At 42.8% G+C, this 12,566-nt stretch overlaps 1 protein-coding gene across 1 annotated transcript in view; it reads right to left on the reverse strand.

The window, feature by feature from the left end:
• Positions 1–1,058: 1,058 nt before the first annotated feature.
• pou2f2b (POU class 2 homeobox 2b) overlaps positions 1,059–12,566 on the reverse strand; it is a 49,954-nt gene continuing 38,446 nt past the window's right edge. The window contains exons 15-16 of the mRNA XM_076280613.1: positions 12,151–12,224; positions 1,059–4,892 (exon numbers count right to left, since the gene is read on the reverse strand). Of these exons, the coding sequence (XP_076136728.1) occupies positions 4,564–4,892; positions 12,151–12,224 (403 nt within the window). The 3' untranslated portion in view covers positions 1,059–4,563. The remainder of the gene's footprint in view (positions 4,893–12,150; positions 12,225–12,566) is intronic.

Raw genomic sequence — 12,566 nt, forward strand, 5'->3', positions numbered from 1 at the left:
TTTTTGCTGCTATATATGGGTTTTCAAGACTTATATTAATCACATTCTGTTTTATTTGCATTGTACACAACATTCCAACTTTTTCTGATTTGGGGTACATCGTTAGATCGGTGAGATTCTCCACAATTCAATTGTTTAGCTCATTTTTCAGAAACCATAAGCACCAAAGTAGGCTGCAGTTCAGATTTAGCAGCTTGGTGAAGAGAGGCCAAATGGTGCGCATGGAATTAAAGACTTGGCCCATATAGACGCCTGCCCCAAATACAAGCAGGTTGAGTTCTGCGACTGAAGTAAATATGTGTGTCTGTGTGTGTGTGTGTCTGTCTGTGTATGTGTGTGTGTATGTGTGTGTGTGTGTGCACGTGCGTGTGTGTATGTGTGTGTGTGTGTGTGTACAGTATGTGTGTGTGTGTGTGTGTGTGTGTGTGTGCGTGCGCGTGCGTGTGCGTGTGTGTGTGTGTGTGTGTGTGTGTGTGTGTGACTGCATCTGTGGTGTGTGTCTGTGTCCATCAGCTAGCAGAATCACACTCGGAGACAAAGTGTGTTTTGGAATCCTGTATTTAATCAGACAAATGAAACACTTTAAGTTACAAAAATGGCTTAAGATGAATCACACTGTACAGTGACCAAGCCAAAGGCCAGTTCAGTTCTTCTCGTCTAGTTTTGGTTTGAAAGGTAGACACATCAAAAGCCTGTGCTGTCTCCACACACACTCACACACACACATACACACACAAACACACAGATATTTTGGTACAGCTTAGTAATGCTTTGGTAGCACAAATGAAACCAACGAAACAACCACAGTGTACAAAGACTAAACTTCAAAACGAAACATCATCATCACCATAATCCTAATCTTCATCATCCTAATCATCATCACCATAATCCTCATCTTCATCATCCTAATCATCATCACCACCATAATCCTCATGACAAAGAATTAAACATATACATTTCATCATCACCATCTTCATTATTGTTGTTATCATTATTGTTATTAGTATAATTATTATTATTATTATTATAATTTTCATTTGTGTAACTGAGGTGTAAGTTTTCAAAGCTAGGTAGCTAGGTGACAAGGGATGGATAGACCAGGGAAAGAGAGGAGTGGTAAAGAGAGAGAGATGGGGGAAGAGAGAGAAAGAGCGAGAGATGGGTGGAAGAGAGAGGGAGAGAGAGATGGGAGAAGAGAGAGAGATGGGGGGAAGAGAGAGAGAGTGAGAGAGGTTGTAAGAGATTCTTTGGTTTGATTTCTATGTTGCTGAGAAGCCTTTGCTGCCACCGCAGTGATCCTTTGGCCTGAAGCTATTTAGAAAAAGAAAATGGAGAGGAACTGTTCGACAAGAGAAGGTGGTCAGCGTGTGTATGTGTGTGTGTGTGTGAGTGTGTTATAAGCATCTCAGGGAGTATGTGAAGGACCCAGTGTCCGGTGGAAGGCTGGCTTTGGCATCATTCTTTGGAAACACTCCACTAGGACCCTGGGCCCTCACACACACACACACATACCCTGACACACACTTCACTAGGACATAGGCCCGTCCATACACACACACACCCTTCACTAGGACACAGGTACTCACACACACACCACGTGTCTCTGTGTGTGTGTCACCTAGCAACCATAGCTACAATCCTGTCACAGCTACGTGCTAACCGCTCTGGACTCTCTGAAGCTGGGTGACACAGCAGCTGCGCTGACCAATAAGGTTCCAGCCCAGCACACCCCAGCAATCAGAGAGGCCAAGGGAAGTGGACTGCTCCAATTGTAGCTCATGTCAAGGGCAACAGGAAAATGTTGCTCTGACGACAGAGTAGCCAAACCTGCATTCCTGCCCTTTGCCCTGTGTGTGTATTTAACACATTGGTCTATTTGGTTTATCATTAAGAATATGAGGTATACAATGAGCTATCTCTTCATCAGTAGAACAACACCAACACACACATTCACAAGAAAAAACTACAGATGAGAGAACACGAGAGAAGGAGAGTGAGAAAGAGAGAGGGAAGAGAGAGGATGAGAGAGAGCGAAGGAGAGAGAAGGTGAGAGGCAGCTCCTCTTCTCTCCTCTCTTCTCTTTTCTCTGCTCCTTGTTTTTGGTTCATAGCTGTTTAAAGCTTTCAGAGTGTGGAGGGGGTAGCAGCACTGCTCTCTTTGAGTGTTGAGCTCTGTGGCCAATCACTGACGGGCGAACACAGTGCTGCCCCACCCATGGTCCCACCCTCTCCTATCATTGGTTGAGCAGGACCAATGGTTGCATTTGTTTATTATTTGGTTTGCAGGTCACCTTGGCACAGGTTGGGTTCTATTTCCCTAAAGATAGACCCGCCCCCCGTGAAACAGCATCTAACACATAATCATAAACACACACACACACAACCCGCTCCAGAGCACAGATAAATATACAACTATAAACCAAAAAGGCAACATAAAGAGAATACAAAACCTAGAGAGATAGTTTAGGAAATATTTGGTCTAAATTTAAGTCATTATCACTGACATTTTTAAATTCATTTTCAGTTTTTTTTTTGTCCTTTTGGTGTTCTTGAGTAGCAACATGTACGCAGTGGAATAAAGATTGTTTTCTACAGAACCTACAGAACCACTAATACAGAGATACATTCCGTCCAGAACCAGAGCGTTGTGACCACTGGAGTGGACCAGGAACAAATCATCCAGCCCATCTGTCTTAGAAACGGGTGGAACCAGTTTAGGGATAATCCAGCTCACTTAGGAAATTTAGCCAGTGGGAACAGACACACCCACCAGTATGGCCACACAGTCTGGGGGGCAGCCAATAGAAACTATCATTGAATGGGTGTGTTCTTGATTGTATGTAAGGGCATGTGTATATGTCTTGATGTCTGAGCTGTGTGTGTGTGTGTGTGTGTACGTGTGAGTGTGTGTGTGTGCGTGTGTGTGTGTGCACGCGCGTGTGAGTGTGTGTGTGTGACTGCGCATGTGTGTGTGCGTGCATGCGTGTGTGTGTGTGTGTGTACACGCGCGCATGCGTTTGTGTGTGTGCGCATCATAAACCTGTTCTGTGCCTCTTGTGTGCATCTCTCTGACAGCTTCGTCATCTGAGAAAATCCACTCATAGCACAGAACATCGCTTAGCAACCAACAACGTGCAAACAAACAAACAAACAAACAAACAAACAAACAAACACAGACACACGTCTGCAGGAGTGGAGTCTGCCCGTCCAGAGCCACACACACACGAGAGTGAGGAGGAGAGCAGGAGGGATACGCTCCATTCCTCCGTCCATATATCTCTCTATCCTGTCTTCCGTGTGTGTGTGTGGCAGGTGATGAATGGAACATAAAGAGCATCTTTGACAAACTGACACTCTCCCCGATCTATACACACACAACCCAATCTGTCCACACACACACTCCCCCCGATCTATACACACAACCCAATCTGTCCACACATACACACACACACACACATCCCCTGCCTGCGTGCGGATGAAGGACGCTGATGAAGATGATGATGATGATGATGATGATGCAGCAGTTATGTGTTTGTATGTGTGTGTGCACAGACATGTTAGGCACATGAGTGGACACACAGAGACAGATCTAAGCACACAGACAGGGTTCTTGCAGGACAACAGCAGAGGAACACTTCGGAACATGTTCCACAATCCACATGCCATGTGTGTGTATGTACATGTGTGTCTGTGTGTATGTCTGTGAGTGGTGTATGTGTATGTGTGGTGTGTGTGTATATGTGTGTGTGTGTGTGTGTGTGTGTGTGTCTATGTGTGGTGTGTGTGTGTCTATGAGTCTGTGTGTGTGTGTGTCTGTGTGTCTATGAATGTGTGTGGCCCTGGATGGGAACCTTGGGAACGGGTCCTTTGAATAAGGCTATGTCTCTGTGTATTTGGTATTTGGTTTAAGTATTTGGTTTGGTTTTGGTATTTGGTATTTGGTATTTGGTTTGGTTTTGGTATTTGGTTTGGTGTGTGTGTGTGTGTGTGTGTGTGTGTGCATGCCTGCAGCAGTCATTCTTAGTCTGTATGTGTGTGTGTGAGTGTGTGCATGATCGTCTCCTCGTCTTTCCTCTCCTTGAGTTTTTGGTTTGGGTGGTTTCCCTGGAGACCATACACTTAGGGAAAAAAGAAAAGTTTTCAAAGAGACACACACACATGCCTCTGTTCTTCTCTTGCACAGCAGCTCACACGCATGCACGCAAGCACGCACGCACGCACACACACACACACACGCACACACACATGCATTAAGTTTCAGTTTGTCCTTTTTGGCTCCAGCTTTTTGAGCAGCGCTGCATGGCCCCCTGCTGCCCACCACTGGTACTGCAGGCACACACAGCCTCCATTTGAGCAGCAGTTTGGTCTGGTCTCTCCCTCCCCCCTTCTCATCCAGCCTGAATGTGTGTGTGTGTGTGTGTGTATGTGTGTGTGTGTGTGTGTGTGTGTGTGTGGCATCAGGACATGGAGAGAGAGAGAGCTTTGGTTAGAAGGTGGGGTTTGCATCTCCTGTGCTCCCCTTTCCATCGAGCACTCCTGTCCAGTAATTGGTCAGATGAGGTTGTCACTCAATCTTGGCTCCGCTCAGAGAGAGAGGGCTGTACAGCACTTCAGCAGAGCAGCAGGAAGAGGTGGGGCTTGAACAGGAAGAAGCAGGGGAACAGGGAGTGGGGGTAATTCCCCTTGCACTGAGATAGGAGTTTTTGTCAGCTTTGCTGGCAGCAGGACTGGCCAATCGCAGGCCAGGATTTGCTGCCATGGGCAACAGGGTAGAATGGTTAAGGAACAGAGAAGAGGGAAAGCCTGCCCCCTTAGTCCCAGAGCCGCCAATCAAAATGTTAGTCCTGTCCTCAGGACTGGTATTGGGCAGTTGACCACCACTGGTTGCAAGAGCTGAGAGAGAGAGAGAGAGAGAGGGAGAGAGGGAGAGAGAGAGAGGGAGAGAGGCTTAATAACACTCCTATATTAAATAAGTATTTAGGTGCTTAAAGGTGCTCTAAGCGATGCTGGGTAACGTCACTTCTGTTGACTTTCAAACAAAACAGAGAGCTAGCTCGCTACTTCCTCCCCCTCCCTCCCGTGCTGCTCCCATGCAATTGAAACTCTCCTAAATGCGCATCTCATCTGTGATTTGCTGGAACAGTTTGTTATGTTTTCATGGGCTAGGTTTGCCCAGGTTGTTTTTGTTGCCGTTTTTGGAGCCTGGGCTGTCCACAGAGATCACATTTTTTTACAGTGTATTCAGGACACAGACAGTAGCGGTTGGTTAGCCTTTTAGCCTTTAGTCTGTTTTAGCTCGCTTAGAGCACCTTTAAATTCAGCAAAACAATAACATCCACAAACCAAAACCATGTAGAGCGTATGAGCATGCAGACCATAATACTTCACATCCTCCCCACACTCATAATCTTAAACAATTGATCATAAATACCAATAACTTCGCTTACAGACCATAGTACTTCACATCCTCCCCACACTCATAATCTTCCACAATTGATCATAAATACCAATAACATCGCTTAAAGAAATTCAATTGATCTAAAAGAAATTTACATAGACAATAAAACTGCATATTTCCCAATGAATTGACAAACAATTCAATAAAAAACTGGATTGCTACATGACAAAGAATACCAATTAGCAAACTATCTCGCCAATTAGCAAACTATCTAGCCAAACTGAAACAAGCTCAAAGAATGTGCCCACAAAATACAGATTGGGTGATCAGATACAGATCACAAATTAGATTGGGTGATCACAGACATCACAAATTAGATTGGGTGATCACAGACATCACATTAGATTGGGTGATCACAGACATCACAAATTACAGACACAAGAGGCTGGCACCAGCAGGCGCGTAGGAAGCGTGGGGGATGTGGGTGTTATAACGTACACACTTTTGCTGGAACACGATTCCATCCCCCACACTTTTTGTCAGATTAAAATGAAAGTAAAATATGGAAATAAACGCTCCCGTAAAGAGTTGGAACCGTATCTACCATAACGCACACACAGAGAGACACAAATAGGTCTGTTGATTTGATTGAACGGTCATCCAGCCAATCACATCAAGTTAGCCAGTGAAGAACCAAAGCCGCTCTGATCAAATTCAAAGTGTGCGTCTTTCAAGGCTGTGCTGCTGCTTGGGTCTGCATTATAACGTCTGCAGTGAGCAGATTTCAGGTAGAATTGAAATTATAATTGTTATCGCATTATGCTAATTTAGTAAACCAAAATTAACTGTCTGACTGACAGTTTTTGCCACAATGTAGAAATGCAAGGAGTCAACGTGAAAGCAGGGGTGCGCGCACCAAGGCACTTGTTGTTTCTGCAGAAAGACTGTATACTGTTCTCAGAGCATTATGCTTTCTCTGTCTATGATCTGCAGCTTTTCTCAAACTATGGGCCTCCTCAACAATTAACCTACTGGTCCACGTAGCCGCGAAATAAAGTTATGCCCGGTGCTTCACACGTTTGATCATTTGCAGCAAGATTGAATTGTATGGAACCGCGGACTGAAAAAAAATAAACTAGGCTAAAAGTTTCCCCAATCAGAAATACTTATTAATTTGGTGTCATCAACTATATAGACATAGCCCAGTCAGCACACATACGTCTCCAATATGCTTGGAAAAGATCTGAACAGCTTAATTACATCGCGTTCCATTTAGAACGTCTTATTTGACCTGATCGTACAAACGTCGGCGGCATTTCACTGTCAATGTGTGTCGTAGTGCTACATCTACTGGAGATCTTAATGTCTTAAATACGATCGCGTTCCATTTAGAACATCTTATTTTGATCTTACAAACGGCGGCGTCAAGACACATTTGAGTTCTACATCTGAGAACTAATATTTCCAGCATGTAGAACTCAAATAGAACGCTTATGAGCGCTCAATGTGTGTGTCCCTGCAACAAGTGAAACTGGAGGTAACGTGGGCTAGAAGCAACAATAGTTTAAACAACAACGTGGCTTCCTGTAACTATCAATGGAAAAACCATAGAGACTGCTAATCATAATCTTTAAATTGACATTAATTAAGCTGGCTATATGCAACACAATTTATTTATATTCCCTTTGCATATGTTTGGGTAGACTTTAAACGTTTTTGAATTTGAGCTTACAGTTCTGTCACTATTCTGTGTCCTTTACATTTATTTAATAGGTATTAGTGATACCTCGAAATTAGGCTGCTGTCTGTTAGGCTAACCCATATGCACAAAACATAATTTCTGAAATGATTTCTTGATTTATAACATGAGATATGTCTCCATGTAGGGTAGTGTCAAATAGTGAAGTGATAGCAGGTAGATCATGTAGGCCTACATGTCACATGAGCCACACATAGGCGCTGCTTCTTCTGTCCCTCTCAAACTGCATTAAAATGGTGTGTTTAGCAATCAGAATCTCCCGGACACCAATATAGTCCGCACCCCTCTCAGAAAATACTTTCAACGTCCCTGTAGGAAGTTATTTATAATTTGGCCAGATTGTTTCATTTTCCTATCCCACAACCCCCACACTTTTAAAAAGCTTGATACACCTCTGGGCACCAGCCACACTGCACCCTCTGCAACCTTATGGAGCTACACTGCAACCACTGCAAACTTATGGAGCGACACTGCAACCACTGCAACCTTATGGAGCGACACTGCAACCTTATGGAGCGACACTGCAACCACTGCAACCTAAGGAGCGACACTGCAACCACTGCAACCTTATGGAGCAACACTGCAACCACTGCAACCTTAAGGAGCTTGAGGACAAATACATCTTCAGAGGTGTCCCACATATCTTTCAGTGAGGAACGACGTCTACTTAAAATGTAGAGGACCAAATCACAAACTCACTGGATGATTTTGTACTGCGTTTTGATTGTCGGCTAAAGGCAATCTTTGTAACATGTCCAGAGTCCAGTTTGTGGTAAGATCCTCATTACTCAGAGCACTCTTCAGGGTGAGTACTATTGTTCCATGTCATACTATTGCTCTCCTTATTTGGGCAAAGGGGGATTCTGTGAAGTAGTTGTGCTGTCATTCTAACAGAAGACAGATCAGGCATAGTCAGAGTCAGCTCGTTCTTTACGGCTCGAGAGTTACAGCTATACCAGGTTTCTCTGAAACTGTGTGTTAACTATTTGGGTGTTAATACTCCACGAGGGGGACTATCGAGCCCTGTGGTCGGCCATTTTGGCCCTGAAAGGAAATATATGTGCGCGCACAGTTTGGGACTACTTCATAGAGTGCTGCTGTTCTGAGTGCTTGACTACCATAGAGTATAAGTATAAGTATATATACTTTTTTGATCCCGTGAGGGAAATTTGGTCTCTGCATTTAACCCAATCGGTGAATTAGTGAAACACAAACAGCACACAGTGAACACACAGTGAGGTGAAGCACACACTAATCCCGGCGCAGTGAGCTGCCTGCTGTTTGCTTTTGTTTATGTAAACACATTGAATGACCTCTGTGTATGAAATGCGCTATATAAATTAAGTTGACTTGACTAATCTGGAAAATGTTTAGTTTCTTATTCTTTTGGTCCGTGGTTCCATGATAGCATTCAATTGTGCTGTAAATTATCCGCGGAGCAGCAATCTCCTCGTCGAGGAGAAAGCTCTGGGAACAGGACACAGTTGCATGTCCAGAGTAGCCATGGGAAATTACAAGTGTCTTGGTGCTGTTCAGGGGTGGGGGTGTGGCCGCAACCCCCGCACCCCCACTTCCAACGACACTGCTTACTACCGTCATTTTGTATGCGTTTCATTAGCATTTTTGCATGTTCAGGTTCGTAAGAAAAAATCCCTGAGAGCTTGAATGGGGTTTCGGGAATCATAAAAAATAACGCCCCTACCCGGATAGTTAATTAACTGCTCGTCAGTCCCTGGGTTTGTTTCCTTTCAATAAAATCTGTATATGTCGTCTCCATGTGGACTTAAGATCCACTATATCGCTAAAATATGACTGTTGCTATGCCTCTGTTACCAGCAAAAACTATGACTGTAATAGTTGGATAGTATGAATCAGATGTTTTAGGCACTATGATTGTAATGTAATCAGATGTTTGTTATGTTACAGTAGATTCTACTGTTGCAAAGTCTGCCTCTTGTCAGTTCAATCATCGATGCTGATTACATTTTTTTACCAGATCTACTTCATAGGAGCCCGAATGTACAGAATTAATAGCCCTCTGCCAACCAATCAGAAAATAGTATTTCTTGTCTCTTGGGGATACGTTTTCAATAATATGCCTTGTATTTTTTTTTTTTTAAAGTTGGTATACCATGATTATTGTGTGGGTATTTTTGTATTTTTTTTTACTACTTGTATTTTAATTAAATACATTTTTCACATCAGTATTTTGTATTATATTTTGTTACATTTTATAAGCCAGTATTTTTAGTTTGCAACAAAATATTTTTTGATATATTTGTGCCCACCTCTGACTTTTGGTTATGTCAAACTCAAACAACTCCATCAAACAAACAAACTGATGGTGCACATGTAACCGAGGTCGTAATTCGTCCACCACTCATGGCTATTTATAGTTTGTAACAAAATAGTTTTTGATGTATTTGTGCCCACCTCTGGACACACTGTAGTCCACTTATTTTTTGCTGTAGCATTTAGTTAGCAACATCTTCATTTCTATGAGACAAGACAACCATTTGTGACAAAATACCAAATAGTAAATACATTTTAACTCACCAAACCGAACGCCTAGGTTTTCGACGGCAGTTGTTTTGCTCAGAGCTTATTTGAAGCATTTTGGCACCAACTCCATTCATTTTCCCATAGAGATTTTTTCTTACGAACCAGGAAGCTTTAAAATGCTACAAGCTATATAAAAACTACAAGCTTCCGGGTGGCTACCACACTCTATTAGGTTTAGGATAAGTGAGTGCTTATAGGGTAGGGCTACTAACCCCCCTAGGGGTGGGCGATATGGACAAAAAATAATATCTCGATATTTTTTGTGATTTTGACGATAACGATAATTAGTCGATATCCTTTAAAAAAATGTTTTTGTTAAAGTCTGAGTTACTTTACAGCTCATTATTTATGAATAGCATCATAACAATAATAACCAATAACCTAACCTGTGACTTTTTAACCAAATCAACCAATGCATTGTCACTCTATGACACATTTCCAATTCTGCCCCCACTTGTGTGTGTGGCAATGACATGGTCTAGCCAGCTACAATAGAGAAGATGAATAGGCCTAACAGTTTCCCAAGAGAAAGTCTGAAGCTGAAGTTCCTTTCAAACCTTTACATGGGATTCACTGTAAAACTAAGAGCAGACCAACAGAGTAGCCTACATCTCAGTTATTTCCTTCTATGTTTTGTTTTAGAGCAATCACGTAGGCTAGCATTCCAAGTTACAGAATAGAAACTAATGCGTTAGCTTATGGCTAACGTATATGAGAAATCCCATAGAGATGCTAACGGTTAGCATAATCGGTAAACGTAGATATTTAGAGCAAACTTCAATCCATTTACAAAAGAGTTACATGAGAATAGTTATTTGTTTACAACTGACTATTAAAATATAATGCCGTGTAGGAAAAAACGTGACTCTCATCAATGCTACTTGAACAGAAGTAGCCACATAAAATCCCAAGTAGGCTACTCTTGCTGCACAAAATAAACATTAGGCTGCGTGGGACAACGTTGTGACCCAGTAGTGATCACGTGACACTTGCTCTGCTGCTCTCCCGCATAGCCTACCTCCTGGGAATGTATGAGTCTTCAGTGTGTGATTTCGAGTGTTTTTTCCCCATAAGTAATTTAAATACTCGATAATGTAAATTTGCACATCGTTAAAACAACAATCACGATATTATCGCAGACGATATATATCGCCCACCCCTAAACCCCCCTATAGGCTACATGGCCTATATATATAGCCTATAGGCCTATGTGAAAAGTACCAAAACAACCAACCCGTACGGTGCCATTTTTTAGCACTGTTCCGTTGGGGTACCGAGCAGAATGGTGTGGTACCTAAAGGAACTAGACCAGACTGGATCCACTGCAGTCGTTTATTAGGCGAAAAAATAGTTTCCTAGTGTTTTCCAAGGTGTTGATGTTAGGAAATCAGTATACAAAAAGCTAACAGAAACCTGTGGTCAGTGCACAACTTGTTTATTTTAGGGGTGTGCACAGATGGTCAAATAATTGTCTAACTGTTCGAGATATACTATTCGAACATTATGGCTACTTGGTTATTCTAAAACGCACAGAATCAACATAACATAACGTAGCATAACATAGCACAACATAGCATAGCATAGAAGTCACACTATCATGATAGAATTTCTGATACCACGTCACTGTTAAGTTAGAATCTTGCAGTCGCAATAAACAGTGAATCTGATATATTTTCCCATTTCTTTGTTCTGTTTATGTAATGTGAGCCAACACACAGGACAGCACACAGGACAACACACAGGACATGATGGACAACACACAGGACAACACACAGGACATGGTGGACAACACACAGGACAACACACAGGACAACACACAGGAAATGATGGACAACACACAGGACACGATGGACAACACACAGGACAACACACAGGACAACACACAGGACATGATGGACAACACACAGGACATGGTGGACAACACACAGGACATGGTGGACAACACACAGGACAACACACAGGACATGATGGACAACACACAGGACAACACACAGGACAACACACAGGACATGATGGACAACACACAGGGCAACACACAGGACATGATGGACAACACACAGGACATGATGGACAACACACAGGACAACACACAGGACATGATGGACAACACACAGGACATGGTGGACAACACACAGGACAACACACAGGAAATGGTGGACAACACACAGGACAACACACAGGACATGGTGGACAACACAAAGGAGCCACTGGATGGGGATGACAAGTTGTGTGAGACACTGAATGAGGTTAACCCTATATATATATATATATATATAACACACACAATCACACCCTATATAACACACACACTCTCTCACTCTCTCTCACACACACACACACACACACACACACATACACACATACACACACACACACATACACACATACTCACACAAACCTTGTCACTCTCTTTAACCCTGTTTCACACACACCTTGTATGGTGGCCAGTGGGTTGTTGCTGAGGAGAGAATGATTCATCCCTGTGTTAACTCCCATCACAGTGTTCCTGAACACACACACACACACACACACACACACACACACAGAGATAGGCAGAGATATAGGCAGAGGAAGACAGTGCTTAGATACACACATTAGAATAAACACAAACATACACACACACACACTCACACACAGAAAGACAAATAAACACACAAACACACACATAGAAGGAAAAACAAACACACATATGCACACACACATATAAGGGAAAACAAACACACACAAGTGGAAATATGGACATAAAGGGCCCACAAACACACACACACACACACATAAATGGCCCACAAAGCGCGACACTAGTCTTGTTGCTATCTCACACCCACTGCAGTGATCATTTTCACTCATA

The sequence above is a fragment of the Alosa pseudoharengus genome, unplaced genomic scaffold, assembly GCF_046254945.1.
Source record: "Alosa pseudoharengus isolate Yale_2024_CS ecotype anadromous, Long Island Sound unplaced genomic scaffold, YU_APseudo_1.1 YU_APseudo_1.1_scf_12, whole genome shotgun sequence".
NCBI classification, from domain to species: Eukaryota; Metazoa; Chordata; class Actinopteri; order Clupeiformes; family Clupeidae; genus Alosa; species Alosa pseudoharengus.